The 16,238-nt window shown below is 50.5% G+C and overlaps 1 protein-coding gene across 1 annotated transcript in view; it reads left to right on the top strand.

Annotated features, from left to right (window-relative positions):
- Positions 1-16,238, top strand: part of LOC117040274 (carboxyl-terminal PDZ ligand of neuronal nitric oxide synthase protein-like) — a 43,723-nt gene that overhangs the window by 15,021 nt on the left and 12,464 nt on the right. The window contains 5 exon segments of the mRNA XM_033137949.1: positions 10,662-10,754; positions 11,185-11,243; positions 12,278-12,386; positions 12,501-12,642; positions 15,533-15,684. Of these exon segments, the coding sequence (XP_032993840.1) occupies positions 10,662-10,754; positions 11,185-11,243; positions 12,278-12,386; positions 12,501-12,642; positions 15,533-15,684 (555 nt within the window).

Genomic DNA, 16,238 nt, shown 5'->3' with positions numbered 1-16,238 from the left:
AAGCCACAACTGGAGTCCTGTGTCCAGTTCTGGGCGCCACAATTTAAGAAGGATGTTGACAACCAGGCCTTATGAGGAGTGGTTGAGGGAGCTGGGTCTGTCTAGCCTGGAAAAGAGGAGACTGGGAAGAGATGTGGTAGCCACCTTCAAATAACGGCAACTACCAATTTAGACATGTCTGATTGATATGCGGTTGCACAGACACACGCACAGCGCCAAACCTGGAAGTGACCAGAAAATGTCACCGAAATGTCACTGGAAGGGCAGGGCAGTGTGGAACGGAACGCTTAACATGGGCCCCGCTCCGTGCAAAAGAAAGATTGCCTGAACCTGGAGGGCTGTCACACGGAAGAGGGAGCAAGCTTGTTTTCTCCTGCTGTAGAGGGTAGGACTCGAACCTATAGCTTCAAATTACAAGAAAGGAGATTCCGACGAAACACCCAGGAAAACTTTATGACAGTAGGGGCTGCGAAACAGTGGAATGGTGGAGGTTTTTAAGCAGAGGTTGGATGGCCACGTGTTCCTGGATGCTTTCGCTTGTGATTCCTGCATTGCAGAGGGTTGGACTAGATGACCCCTGGGGTCCCTTCCAGCTCCACAGTTTTGTGATTTGACACTTTTTCTGGGTCCTAGCAACTTAGTGCTGTAAACTTTGGAGAAGGGTGTGCTTCTGTAGCAAACAAAGGTCCGGCTCTGCTAAGCCCAGCAATCTTGGTTACCATTGCAGCTGACCCCCCCCCCCATTTTGTCTTCTGGGTGACACTCCCGGGGTGGTGGGGCTGCTGGTGCTATTTGTTGCCAACCCTGTAGGGATATCCTGACAAGCTGCAGTCCTGAAGAGGAGGTTGAAAGCTCTGAAAGTCAGGGATTCAGTACAGGGGGGTGGGCCAAACTGATCCTCCAGGAGCAGCTGTGAACCGCAGATCTCGGCCACGGGGGAAACTGGCTATGTAACACACACAAAGCAAGTTCCTAGCCCTCATAAGCATTTTATATGCAAAAATAAATCTGAAGCCATTTGGAGAGAAGCTGAGTAAGGTTTAGCATAACCAAGGGGGTGGATTCAGTGCCCTGAAAATCTCCCACCTCCCACACTGAATGACTAGGTAAATTACTCTCCAGCAGGTTGCCTCCCAAGTCTGCTTTAGCTTGCAGAGTTTGTGGCACAAGTTTTTGCTCTTGAGGAAGGACAAAAAGAGCAGAGATACTGTCCTTTGTCCTCCTTGCTCTGCTGCCTCAAAATTTATCTGTGCTTCTCTCCTATGCCTTAATTGTTAATAGAGAGGCAGGCATGACTTCTCCCCAGAAGGGTCATTATTCCACGGGTAAGCCGCTCAGCCAAAGGGTGCATGCAAGAGCATGCCAGCCGCGCATGTGTGCACCTCCCACTCACCCGGGGGGGGGGGGCTGGTTTTGCCGCAGTTTGGTCAGACTCATGTTGGTAGCTTCGAGATGCGGAGGGATACCTCTACAGCAGTGAGTTCCATAGGCACTGCACCCAATTGGCTTTGAGAGACTGCCCTGAGTACCAGAACAATGGGAGAGGGAGAAAACCCTCTCTCTATCTGCACTCTTGTCAGCGACCCACCTCTCAGGACTGTAAGGAAGACACATATGGAAGAATGAGGGCTATATGGGAGTTGTCTTTGGAATATCTGGGTGTTCTACTTTGCGGTGGAGAGAGGACTTTGCACAGGCAGGGCTCTTTAAAAATAATTATTATTATGTGCCAAGGTAACCTGAGCTCATTTCATGATTATGCAAATCATGAAGATTTGCATGCATTTTACATAATTCTACATTTCATCATGCAGAATGGGGAGCCCTCACCCCTGGCCTACCCCAAGCTTTGCTTAGCCCCCCTCTGTTTCCATCCTTATCTCTGCAAGGGCAAAAAAAACCCACGGCTTTTTTAATCAGCAACAGTAGAATAGAATAGAAAGCTAAAATCATGATGGATGCCCTTGGGGTTGGTCCAGTATATGGTGGCCGCCATGGTCACCTCCTCCTGTCGGAGTGATGGTCACTCTGTTAGCTGAGAAGAAAATGCCGCAGTTATGAGATCACATTCCAGGGATGATTGATAGCAGATGGGCTGATGGATCAGTCTGCAAAACATGTAATCTCTAAGCAATGGTGACCTTTTAATGCCATGCTCAGAATTGCTGGAACTGGATTCCCAAGAGCTGTGTGGGTGGGCGGGTGGGGGGGGGCGTGCTTCTAGCCTGGTGCTGGCACAGTCTCTGCAAAGCTTGTGTGAATGCTGATTTGGGTTAGCCAAGGAGGGGTCAAGGAGCTAAACTAAACATGATGGATAGACCTCATTTGGGGACGCGGCTGTCCATGGGGAGGGGAGGAGGCACAGATAAACCAAATCTTAATTTTTATTTTTATTTTTAAAGAGTAAAGGATATAAGACGTGCCCTTCTGGATCAAGCCAGTGGCCCAGCTAGTGCAGCATTTTGTTCTCACGTTGGCTGAACGGATCATGGCTGTTGTAATCCTGCACGCAGGACCCAAGCACAACAGCCATGCTTATTGATTTTACTTATTTCATAAAATTCATACACCACTTGGTTGTAAACAAAACACCACCAGAAAACCCCCAAACCCAAAAGATTAAAGCAATTATCAGTAAAAACAACCAACGCTTAGTTAAATCGTTCAAAAAAAAGGGGGGGGGGGGAGAAGGAGTATCGGCAATACATTAAAAACAGATTAAAACATACACCAACGTTCTACATGTCTGGGTAGGGTTGCCTAAATGAAAATGGCCTTAGCAGGTGCCGGAAACAATACAGTGTTCTGACAAAGCATTACGGATCTGGCATAATTATGCATAGGATCACACCAAGATTCTTGGGGGCAGGTGTTAAGGACTGTGGATACAGTCAGCGCATGGAGACTGGCTTTGTGCGGTGTCTTGTCAACGCAGTGATGGAATCATGGAGTCAGGAAGAACCTTAGAGACCATCTTCTCCAGCCCCTGCTTAGGGCAGGGCAGGCAATGCAGGAACGTAAGCACCCCTGACGGACAGCTGCCTGGCCTCTGCCTAAAAACCTCCAGCAAAGGGAGCAGGTTGTTGCAACGGTGAACACCTCCTACCATAACAAAGTCTCTGCTAATGTTTAGCCAGAATCTGCCCTGTCTTGCCTTCTGGGGCAAAATTGACAGCCCTTCAGGCATACGAAAACAGCTCTTGCGCTTTCACTTAATTTTCTCTGCTCTGGGCTCAGCACAGGCCTTGGCTGCATTCACACTGATGGTTGCAAAGCAGGTTGCACACGTGGTGTGAAAGAGGGGGGTTGCATTGCAGGGGGTTGGACTTGATGACCCCTTGGGATGCCTTCTGACTCTACATGATTTTGTACATGGAATCAAGGAGCTGACAGCAGACCAGGGTGGTCTGCGCAAACTTCAGATAAGGAAAGTGGAGTAACAGAGGAACCCTTTCTGTATTGCTTCCACTTCAGAGATGTGAGTAATAAATTCAGCACTGCAGAATCCATGGAGAAGTTTGGAAGCAGGAGCGTAGTTGGGGTGGGGGCAAGCCAGGGGTCTTTCCCACTGGGTCTCTTTCCCACTAACAGTCTGTTTTATTATTACTGTAATTAATCTGTTGCATTTATAGCCCACCTTTTTCTCCAAGGAGCTCAAGATGGTGAACATGGCCTTTCTCCCTCTCATTTAATCCCCACAACAATCCTGTGAGGCAGTTTTGGCTGAGAAAAGCCTGAGGTCACACCCAGCAAGCCTCATGGCCAAGTGGAAGATTCGAACTCTGGACTCTCAGGTCCTAGTCTAACACTTGTGACAGTGACGCTGCATTGACTCCCTTTTTCCTTGTAATCTTAACGTTTGCTGACTGGGCTGCGAAGGGGCATTGGCACTGAGACCCTTACCACCCCCTGTCTCAATTTGGGCAGAGGCAGATTTTGTGCCGGGAGCCTGTTCCCAGAGCCTAGCATTTATAGCCCCTGCTTGGAGACCTCTGTGGCTCACAGCACCCAAGCAGAATATGCAGACCCTCCTCTCTTGGGGCACTGAGAGCCAGTGTAGTGTAGTGGTTAAGAGCGATGGACTCGTAATCTGGTGAACCGGGTTTGTGTCTCCGCTCCTCCACATGCAGCTGCTGGGTGACCTTGGGCTAGTCACTCTTCTCTGAAGTCTCTCAGCCCCACTCACCTCACAGAGTGTTTGTTGTGGGGGAGGAAGGGAAAGGAGAATGTGAGCCGCTTTGAGACTCCTTCCGGTAGTGATAAAGTGGGATATCAAATCCAAACTCTTCTTCTTCTTCTTCTTCTTCTTCTTCTTCTTCTTCTTCTTCTTCTTCTTCTTCTTCTTCTTCTTCTTCTTCATGTCATCCCTCCTGTGTGGGTATTTTTGTAGGAGATCTCCTGGAAGAGCCCCGTGTGTGGCTGAGCATGATGTTCCTTTGGATCTGCCCAGCAACCTATGACTTTCCATTAAATGGTCGCTGTCTCCAAACCGACTCAATTTTTATTTTATTTTCTACCTGCCCTTCATCTGCTACCTGGAAGGAAATGGTGGGAACCTCAGCAGGCTGCTGAAAATAATACCAGCTGGCCTTTGCTAATAATTCATATTATTACTGTATCATTGACAAGCTGAATGGTGTGCAGAGGAGGGTGACCAAGTTGATCAGGGGCCTGAAGAGTCAGCCTTAGGAGGAAGGGTTGAGGGAGTTGGGAATGTTTAGCCTAGAAAAGAAGAGACTGAGAGAAGATATGATAACCAGCTTCAAATATGTCAAGGTCTGTCCCATGGAAGATGGAACAAGCCTGTTTTCTCCTGGGGAGGGTAGGACTCAAACCCATGGCTTCAAGTTACAAGAAATGAGATTCAGACTAAATATATGGGGGGGAACTTTCTGACAGTAAGAGCTGTTCAACAGTGGAAGGGTCTTCCTCGGGAGGTTGTGGGCTCTCCTTCCTTGGAGATTTTAAAGCAGAGGTCGGATGGCCATCTGTCAGGGGTTCTTTAGATGTGATTGCTGCATTGCAGGGGGTTGGACTAGATGACCCTTGGGGGTCCCTTCCAACACTATGATTTCATGATTCCGTGACTCCTTGGCATGCTGGTTTGTTCTGATGTTGCCCGTGCTCCCCTTGTGAGCTGAAGCCTGGAGCCGGCCAGTACTGTACTGACAGATGAACACAGGCATAGAGTCATGAAATGCTCCACCCGGGGGTGGGGGTGGGGGTGGCCAAGTCCTGGGATGGGGCAGGCTGTGCGTTCCTGCACGAGGGGTGTGGGGTGCGCTGGCTGCTTGAGGAACGGCTTGTGTCATTGTGCCATCTGGGCCCCGGATTGTGCGAGCGCACAGAGTGATGCACACAAGGCGCCCTGGTGCCAGGAGGTGAGCGTGGGAGCCGGAAACGGAGGCTTTTTCTCAAGAGCAACACCACCCTTCGTTCGCAAAAGCCAAGCAGAGAAGCTCGTTTCAGGAGGAGGTTGGCCCGGCTCCGCGCTCCTCGCTTCCAAGAAGGGGTGAGCAGCCAAAGATTCTTCCAAGCCAGCATTCCAGCCCTTGTGGGGGGACGGACGGACCACCCCCTGGGGAAAGCCTAGCTGCCCTGTCCAGACACCTCACCGCACCCTCCAAGCCCTACTACCTTAAATCAGGCTGCTTCAGCTGGCTGCATGGTGGGGCCAGCCCCGGTCCCCTCTGCTGCATGCCAGCCCCCGACCCCACGCTTCCTTTTTCCTCCTCCAAACATCCTATCTTCCCTCTCTGCTGCTCTTCAGGGAGTCCTTTCTGTGAAGACTGGCTCAAGGGATTTTTTTGTTCTTTTCCTGTGCTAACTGAATCTCTCCCCACCTCTCTCTGGCTTGGAAGTCCATACAGCCAGAAATAGCTCCTTTGCAATGAAGAGAAGACCGGGGGGGGGTCAGGGTGGGTGGGGGTGGTGGGGGTGGTGGGGATGCATTATTTAGTATCCAGGATGCGCTTGGCTCCTACTCTGCCCACACAAGATGGGCAGCATTAGGGATTCTCCTTGTGTCTGCAGTGCCTCTGCAGAAACGCCTCTCGCCTGCCAAAGGGAAGCCTGGGCTCATTAAACTCCCCCCTCTCCCCCCCCCCCAAATAATTCTGATGAGGCTCCATCCATCACGCTCTTCTCCAAGCTCATTTCATTCTACAAGTGGGACATGGCTGATGCTTGTGAAAAGTGTGTGTACAAGGGAGGCTTTCAACTTCTGGCATAATATTTTAGCTCAGGGTGGGGCTGGTGGGAAGATCACCAAACAAAATGCACATTTCACCAAACGCACATGTTTCACAAGTCGCCACTAAGCCAATGGACTCCGCTGCCATGTTAAGGGTGTTTTCTGGCGCATACTAAGAGGCAAGCGCACGGCTGGCAGGCTCCCGCCGAATCGTACTTCCTTTGGTACTGATTTGGTACATAACTGATGATATCCACTACTGCGAGGCCTCGTTGCTCCTGCAAGAACAGCCACCCTGTTTTCTTGTCTCACTTCAGATAAAACTCAGTTCAGGTTCCAGTGTCGTATCCAGCCATGTGCTCTGGATCTATAATAGCAAGCTGCCACCTGGCTCTTTGTTTTGCTTCGTTGCAAAATATCTAAACCACTTAGTAAAGTTTTTCTAAATAAAAACTTTTAACAACAGCAGCACCAACAAAAGTAAGTTCAGCAGGGTAGAATCTACACATGTTAAAATCATTGTGATTTTTTTAAAAAATGCGTTGAATTTGCTATAGCTCACAGTTGTCAACTAGTGTCACAATTGTATATTGCACTTTGCCACACATTCAAAATGTTTTATTTGCAGCTGTATAGCTGAGTCCCAGGTAAATTCAGAGCAGACAATAATTTTATGCATGTGTGTATTTATTAATTAAATTTGCATCCTACCCTTCATCCGTAGATCTCAGGGCAGTAAAAATACCGGTACAAGATAAAAACACAAAATACAAGAACAAAAGTGGGGGAGATTAGAGGGTCTTTTGAAAACGATTTCTTCACACAGCTAACTTTTGGAATTCACTGGCACAAAATGTGGCGAGGGGGCAGTTGCTTAGGAGGCTGTTGAAAAGGATTATATAAATTCATGGAGAAGTGGTGGCTATTTAGGGGCTAGTGGTCAGGGCACCTAAATGAAGCTTCCATGTCAGCACAAAGTCTACCTCTGAATACCGCTGGTTGGGGATAGATGAGATTCTGAGCCCTGCTTATGGCCTTCTCAGAGGCCAGTTACTGTTGGAAAAATGAGAAATTTTGGTCAGATCTCTCAGGGGCTCATAATAAGGAAGTCGGTCGTAGTGTAGTGGTTAATTGTTGGACTAAGACCCGGGAGACCAGGGTTCAAATCCCCTGCTCACTGGGTGACCTTGTGCCAATCAATGACTCTCTGCCTAAGCTCACAACAACTCACAGGGTGGTTGTTGTGGTGATAAAATGGGGGGGGGGAGAACCTATGCACTTGAGCTCCATTGGGGGGGGGGAATGTGAGATAGAAATGCAGTAAATGAATGCATGAATGTTCTCCATCCCCACACCAATAAAAGTTCAGGACTCTGATCATATCTTGCCTGCATGGGATTAACGGTGCCCAAAATGCTTTTTGTGCAGCTGCAGTAAACATGTTTTACCAGTTACAGGTTTCCATTCTGGGGGAGGCAGGTGCCCATGTGCCCAGTGGGCATCTCCACCTGAGCAGGTGGTTGGTGGGGGGGGGGGGTTGTCTCAGGCTGGGGGTGGAGTTGAGGTCCTCTAAGGCTGCTTTGATCCTCTGAGATAGAAGCCAGGCGGAGGGAGAAGGGTTGGGCTATTAATGGCTTTCTAAACAGAGGCAGGATCAGGGGAAATGCTGCATGGTTGCTGTCAGGAGCCTCTTAACACTCCTGCATTGCATGGGGTTGGGCTAGATGATCCTTGGGGGTCCCTTCCGACTCCATGATTCCGTCTTCTTTGTGGGAGGGGAGTTGTGCGTTGGAATGCAGGCCCATAAGGAAATGTGAACTAGAAGGGCAGTGCAAATGGAGGCAGAATCTGGCAGGGCCAACTGTGTTTTGTATGTTAAAGAAAAAGTAAGTTGGACTGGTTTCTGTGTCGTTTACAGGGTGCAAATATTTTTGTTGGTCATGCGCCATTTATCCTGATATGGAGTTAAGGCTCCAAAATGCTGGGAGTCCTTTTCACACACACACACACACACACACACACACACACACACACACACACCATCAGTTATTCCTAGCCTGGCAGCCGTGGAATCATAGAATGGTAGAGTTGGAAGGGACCTCCAAGGGTCATCTAGCCCAACCCCCTTCAATGCAGGAATCTCTGCTGAAGTACCCCTGACAGATGCCCACCACCTTTGAGGTAACGCATTCCACTGCCACGCAGCTCTTACTGTCAGAAAGTTCTTCCTAATGTTTAGCTGGAATCTCCCTTATTGTCGTTTGAATCGACTGGTTCAGGTCCCAGCCTCTGAAGGAGCAGCAGGTGAAACTTCCAAGTGGTTTAGAAACCTGCTTTTAAGAATTAATAATAATAGCAACAGCAGCAGCGATTGAGATCCAGCGGCTTTTGGCCTCTTCCCCCGAAGAGACGGATGTGTGCAGAGCCTGCACAGAGGAGCCAAAGCACAGATCTCAGGAGGAGCCAACCCCATCACTCGCCCGGGGTGCAAATATTCTTTGGCTTCCAGTCCCGATTTCAAAGCAGTGAGCGGCTCTGCGTGAGTGCTGAGGGCAGAAGAGGGCAGCAGCCAGCTGGCATCCATCCCTGGCATGGCTCCCCTTCTCACGCCTTGGAGAGGTTCTCGGCCCCCGCCATCCTGAGGAAGCAGAAAGGGCTGGGCTCCTTCCCCCCCCCCAGCTGCACTGCCCTACTGGGGTATGGGGCTGTAGCAGCCCACATCTGGGCCTCTGAAGTCCCACCAGCAGTTCAAAGGGGGAAACAGATCTCTCAGGACGGCCTTTGTCCGGCTTTCCAGTGGTTTTGGACTACAACTCCCAGGGCTGATGGGAGTTGTAGTCTGAAACCTCCGGAAGACCTCCTGGCTGGGGGAGAGGCTGTGTTCGAAGGAACAGGCAGCACGTGGCTCTGCCCTTGGGGAAAGGGCAGGTTTTGGCCCCACAGGTGCATATCCGGTATGTGTGTGTGTGTGTTAGGGGAGAGAGAATCCATGTTCTTAGCCACAGGCAGAGGTTGTGGTGGCAATGCTTGTGAAGGAGCAGCTTTGGTGGAGCAGCTGCTGTCCTTTCAGCAGGGATCATGCCCTGTCCAGCACCCCCGAACCCTCTTTTTGGTGTAAACAAGAACACAGCTTGCTGGCCTGCATTCTTTCTTTCTTTCTTTCTTTCTTTCTTTCTTTCTTTCTCTCTCTCTCTCTCTCTCTCTCTCTCTCTCTCTCTCTCTTTCTCTCTTTCTTTCTTTCTTTCTCTTTCTTTCTCTCCCTCTCCATCTCCCTCTCCCTCTGTGTGTTCACACTTTGTGGCTAAATTTAGCTTTCTAAACAGCTTGCCCTGTGTAATAATTCATGGATTGATCAAGAGGTCACAGCTTAACGGGGAGCAAGTGGTTGTTTGCGGGGGGGGGGGGCTGTTCTTGCCTGCTTGCTGCCTTCAACCCTGGACCTTGGGAGCAGGCAAGGTTGTGGATTGGGGGGGGGAGGCTAGGCTAATCCATCCTTCTGACTGAGTAGGTGGAGAGCAAAGTTCGGGGCAGGATGGAGAAAGGCTACTGATGGAAGATCAAGCAAGGAAGGCTTAAAACACAGCTGAGACTGACCTTGGGACCCTTGCCACTGAGGGCATGAAGCAAATGCAGGCGCCTCTGAGGATGTGCAGAGTTCACACGTCTGCACCCCACTGAGTCTCAAGCACAGCCTGCATTCCAAGACTGAGCCCTTCAAATCAAAAGATAAAACCAGAGGGCCTTCTTGGTAGTGGCACCTGCCCTGTGGAACACCCTCCCACCAGATGTCAAGGAAATAAACAGCTACCTGACTTTTAGAAGACATCTGAAGGCAGCCCTGTTTTTAATGTCTGGTTTTTATTGTATTTTTAATATTTTGTCGGAAGCCACCCAGAGTGGCTGGGGAAACCCAGCCAGATGGGTGGGGTATAAATAATAAATTATTATTATCATCATCATCATTCAACTGACTTTCTCTCCAGTTGATTTTATTTGGGGTTGGGGGGGGCTGTTTTGTTTGCTACAACACACACACACACACAAACTGCTCTGTTCTGCTTCTTCATTCAAAACCCGCTTTAATGAATATTTAAGCGGAGCAGCCAGATCAGGAGCCGCTTTCGGTCTGACAGCCCCCCACAAGTGGTCTTTGAACATCCCCCCCCCCTGCAGCCCTCCTGAACTGAGATAAAAGAAGAGAGAGAGAGGTGGGGGAGGGGCTTTGCAGTTTGCAATTAACAAAAAACAGGGTGAGCAATGCAGCAGGAGTTTTTGGGTGCAAATGGTTGCATTTACAAATTGACCAGCATCAAATCTAGAGGTGGAAATTGGATAGGTATTTTTACCCACCAGCCATGTGTCAGGGCAGCTGTCATGACGGCAAAGGTGTGGGGTGCAAAGCCTTGGGGCCAAGCTGGATGGCAACTGGCCACCCTAATGCATTTCTCCACCCTCTTCCTTCCTGCAGTATGAATTTAAGGCCAAGAACATCAAAAAGAAGAAGGTCAACATCATCATCTCGGTGGATGGAGTGAAAGTGATCTTGCGCAAGAAGCAGAAGGTGAGGAATGGGGGCCCAGACGAGTCGTGCTGGAGAGCTGGGAGGGGGCAGGAAAAGGGCCCCCCTACCCACTCATCCTGCCCCCCCTCCCCCAAATAAAATGATCAAGGGGATGGAGGGCAAACTCCCTTAGCAACATTTGAGACTTCTTGGTTTGGAAAGAAGGTGAGGGGAGAGTGTTGAAAATCATGCATGAGGTTGAAGAAGGAGATGGACCTTTCTTCTCTCCTAATTCCAGAAACTAATGGGGTCCTCCAGTGATGCCGGATGCTGGGAGATTCAGGACAGACGAAATAAAGTACATAGTTAATCTGTGGAACTCACTTCCACAGGAGGCAGAGATAGCCACCAGCTTAGACTGCATTAAAGGGGCACGAGGCAAATTCATGGAGGAGGAGAGGGCTGTACTAATTTTTTGTTCTGTCTGCAGAGAAAGGAGTGGGCCTGGGATGAGGGCAAGACGGTGGTCATCCACGACCCCGTTTACAGGTAGGTTGCTGCGGATTCTCCCTGCATGCATACAAAGATCCAGCGCGGCTCCAAAGGTGTAGTATGATATCAACTCATTCAGATACAGTGGTACCTCTGGTTACAGACGCTTCAGGCTACAGGCTCCGCTAACCCAGAAATAGTACCTCGGGTTAAGAACTTTGCCTCAGGATGAGAACAGAAATCGCATGGCAGCGGGAGGCCCCATTAGCTAAAGTGGTACCTCAGGTTAAGAACAGTTTCAGGTTAAGAACGGACCTCCAGGACAAATTAAGTTCTTAACCCGAGGTACCACTGTATTCCCTTTGCAAACAAATAAGATTTAAAAAAATAAAAGGTATTATTCACCTGTGAGTTCCATTGTTTTTGAGAATGAAGGTTCTGTGCACTCTTAAAGGAACCAGACTTTCATATATGCTGGTGGCAGTGAGTGGCCATGCGCCTTAATAACTGTATGAGAAATAAAAACACAACATATCTGAAAAGCTGCCTTATTCTTCCAGATTGGCCAGAGGTGACATGGAGCCAGATTGACCCCTGCCCCTTTGGAGGGCTAAAAGATGGCCACTAGTGGCTCAGCCCCCTTCAGTTGCCCCCCTGCCCATTGGGCACATATGGGTCCTGCTGTCCTCAATAGGGAATGCCAACCCTCCTCCGTTCCAGCTGATCTCTGCGGTGCCAGCTGGCCTCTCTGCGTCTGCTGGTGCAAATTCCTGGGGTTCCCCTGCTGACCCACCCAGGCAGTACCTGACAGCTGTCCTCTGCACTAGCAGATTGGCAAAGCTGCTAATTTGGTCCAGGTGGCTCAGTCCCCCTAAAGCTGGTAATTGCTTCCACCTCATTGGAGCAAATCTGAAGGACAATCTGCCCAGCATTCCTGGGAAACAAGGGATGGGAGTCCCCAAGAGTTTTCCACAGTCCAAGGCAACTCCCAAGCTATGCTGTTACCATTCCCCTGTGCCCAGGACTTTGCAAACGCTTTCTCCTCCTGGTTCACTTTGGGGGCCTCCTCTCCTCTCCTCTCCTCTCCTCAGGATCTTCTACGTCTCTCACGATTCCCAGGACCTGAAGATATTCAGCTACATCGCCAGGGATGGTGCGAACAACTCTTTCCGGTGCAACGTCTTCAAATCCAAGAAGAAGGTGGGCTGGCTTGGGCGGGGGGCCCTCCTCCTTCCCCACCACTGCTGCTGCCTTTAACTCCCCCCCCCCCCCGGTCTCTCCTCATGCTAAGGTGGGCCTTCTCTCCCCTCACAGACGCAGGCCATGCGGGTGGTTCGGACAGTGGGCCAGGCCTTCGAGGTCTGCCACAAGCTGAGCCTCCAGCATGCCCTACAGAATGCCGATGGCCAGGCAGATGGAGCCAGCAACAATTCTGCGGATGACCCCCTGGTGGAAGGTGAGGGGTCTGGGTCAGGTCTGCGTGGGCGTTTCAAAAGGGTCCGGGGTTGGGGCTTGGCTTCTTAATATTTAAATTTAAAATACCTGCCTGGTGGCAGCCTTGGAAGGAGCAGGATAAACACTGACTGGTTTTTGAAGCTTAAGGGGGCACCCAAAAGAAGACGAGAGCGTGGATTCCCCCCCCCAACAGATTGGTGTTTGCTTGTTTATTTAAATAACTATTGTTGTTGTTCAGTCGTTCAGTCATGTCTGACTCTTCGTGACCCCATGGACCAGAGCATGCCAGGCACCCCTATCTTTCACATTTCACATTTATATGCCTGTTGGGGAAAGACAACAGGCATATAAATAACTCTTAACTTCTTTCTTTTTTCATAAATTTTATGTATGGCTAGATGGTAGGGAGCATAGACTCATAGAATTGCAGTATTGGAAAGGATCACTGAGGATCATCCAGTCCACCCCCGCCATGCAGGAATCTCAGCCAAAGCATCCATGGCAGATGCCCATCCATTCCTCTGCTTCAAAACCTCCAAGGGAGGAGAGCCCACCTCCTCCAGAGGGAGACGGCTCCACTGTTGAAGGGTTATTACTCTCAGAGAGTTCTTCCTGGTGTTTAGTTGCAAATCCTCAAAGTGCCTTCTTTCTTGCATTGATGTCCCACCTGTTTCTCCAAGGAGCTTAAGGTGGCACAGTATCTTGTTCTCCCCACTCCTCAATAAAATCCCCACAACAGCCCCGTAAGGTAGCTTAGACTCAGAGTCAGTCGTTGGCCCCCAAGGTCACACTAAGTGAACTTCATCAGTGGCGTAGCAAGGTGGGGGCGTTGACAGCGGCACACCCCTGGTTCCAGCCTGGAGGGGGGGTGACACTCGAGTGTGCCCCCCAGCAACTCCCAGGCCGCCACCTGGCACCATTTCCGTGCGGCGGCTGCTCACGTGGCAACTCTCTGCTCACCCGCTGCAGCCTTGCAAGTTGCCGTGTGAGCAGCCGTGACACAGATGGGCTGCCACAGCCTGTCCATGCGGCGGCTGCTTGCACCCGGCATCCCGCATGGACTGCACATGTGCGCACTTGCACAGTCCGCCCCGGATGCTGGGCGCGAGCAGCCGCTGCTTGGACAGGCTGAGGCATCCTGTTCGTGCGGAGGCTTGCGCCCAGCAGCCTTGCAAGTTGCCGTGTGAGCAGCTGCCACACAAACGGGCTGCCGCAGCCCATCCATGCGGCGGCGGCAGCTTGCGCCTGGCAGCCTGGATGGACTGCGCTCCGTAGCGTGCATGCGGTGTGACGTCACAATGCACGCACGCTATGGAGCGGCACCCCGCCCCCGGGGGGGTGCCCCCGCATTTCCTGCTCCAGGTGGCAAAGTGGCTCCATACGCCACTGAACCTCATGGCCATGGGGGTGGGGGGGGGGGAGAGATTTGGACCCTGGTCTCTCACGTCCATCCTGACAATCTAACACATTAATCCATTTATTCAAAGCTATGTACAAGAGGAGGTTCTTGTTGTTGTTGTTTTTAAATAGCCACACATAGAACAAGAAGATATAAGAAATGGTAAGGAAGGAGTCAGCTCCAGGAAACTTGCAGGAGTATTGGTACTTCAAGATCTGGACCATGGCATTAATGGAAAAACGTAATAAAATATACCTGAACCTTATGCCACCCAAAAATGAAGGACAACTTTGTAAATTATGCTTGGCATCCATTTATCAAATGTACTAAAATAAAGAGGGACGCGGGTGGCACTGTGGGTTAAACCACAGAGCCTCTTGGGCTTGCCAATTGGAAGGTCGGCGGTTCGAATCCCCGCAATAACGGGGTGAGCTCCTGTTCCTCGGCCCCAGCTCCTGCCAACCTAGCAGCTCCAAGTGCAAGTAGATGAATAGGTCCCGCTCCAGCGGGAAGGTCAATGGCGTTTCCATGTGCTGCTCTGGTTCACCAGAAGTGGCTAAGTCCTGCTGGTCATATGACCCGGAAGCTGGACGCTGGCTCCCTTGGCCAGTAAAGAGATGATGAGCGCCACAATCCCAGAGTCCACGACTGGACCTAATGGTCAGGGGTCCCTTTACCCTTTACCTTTACTAAAATAAAGGGACCTCATCGGCAGCTGCCCTCTTCTCAGTGGAGTTCTCTGGAAAAACATAATTGGATAATAAGCAGCGCTGTTTTTGGAATGCTACCGACTCCCTCCTCATTTCCGTCCTTTCTTTCCTCCCCTCCCCCACTTTTTTCCTTTGATCATTTTTCTCACCCATTATTTGTTGTTGTTCAGTCGTTCAGTCGTGTCCGACTCTCCGTGACCCCATGGACCAGAGTACGCCAGGCATGCCTATCTTTCACTGCCTCCCGCAGTTTGGCCAAACTCATGTTGGTAGCTTCGAGAACACTGTCCAACCATCTCATCCTCTGTCGTCCCCTTCTCCTTGTGCCCTCCATCTTTCCCAACATCAGGGTCTTTTCCAGGGAGCTATTTATCACCATTGTTAATACTTTCCATGCATTAGGAAATGAAAATAAAAACAAACATGGGGGAGGGGGTTTGGAGAAATGATATAGATTCTGATATAGTACAATCCTGCTGCTTTATCGAGTTGATGCTGGACATGGCCGGGCTCAGCCCTGTGGGAAGTTTTGTCTGAATTGACAAAAAGCCTTCATTTGGACAAAAAGCCCCAGTAAGGTGAACACCTGTCTAAATGTGCCTGGAAGCGGGAAGCACCATGTCTGCCAACTCTTGGCTGAGTCGATAAAGGAGTTCCTGCATGAGGTTGAGATTGGGGGGCCACCTTCGAGGCATCGCTCTCCCAGGTTGCAAAGCAAGAGGGGCTCCTTCGCCCTTGGGAGAGTGACACCCTCTGCTCTCTGTTGTTGTGTCACTTTGAAGGTTTCCAGCTGGCTGGGGCAGCAATGGGTGACGAAGAAAATGTTCCCGAGGGGGTGTTTGCACCCGACTTTGGAGCCTGCGAGCTGCGCTTGGCCACACCCAGCCGAGGGGTCCCACAATCTGGGATGATCCTGAAGGACAGGAGCAGTCAGGTAAGAGCCCAATGCAATGTTTTTCCCCCCTCCAGGGAGGCCCAGAAGAACATGAACACTTTCCAACTGTGTTCTGCCCTCTCAGCCACCCCTGCAAGGTAGATTAGGCCAAGAAAGGGTGAATGGGCCAAGCTCACCATACTCCGCTTCATAGCTGCATTGGGAAATTTGATTTAAGGCAATGGGGGTGGCCTGAGGTGGCACTACGAGGCAAGGGGGCAGCAGGGGCCACTGAAGGTATGAATCACAGAATTGTGGAATTGGAAGGGACCCCAAGGGTCATCTAGTCCAACCCCCCTGCAATGCAGGAGTCTTTCGCCCAACGTGGGGCTCGAACCAATGACCCCGAGATTAAGAGCCTTATGCTACCAGAAGGAAACGCTGGTATCACTGCTTCAAGCTCATCAGTCTTGTTGAGTTGATTTAACTACAGTCATACCTCGTGTTGGGTTAGGTTCATGTTGTGTCTTTTCAGCTTGCGAATGCAGCAAACTTCCGGTTTTCGCCGCACACGCATGCACAGAAGCGTTCTGCGCGCTTTGCACATGCACAGA

Source organism: Lacerta agilis, chromosome Z, assembly GCF_009819535.1.
Source record: "Lacerta agilis isolate rLacAgi1 chromosome Z, rLacAgi1.pri, whole genome shotgun sequence".
NCBI classification, from domain to species: Eukaryota; Metazoa; Chordata; class Lepidosauria; order Squamata; family Lacertidae; genus Lacerta; species Lacerta agilis.
This window is presented reverse-complemented; position numbering and strand designations above follow the sequence as displayed.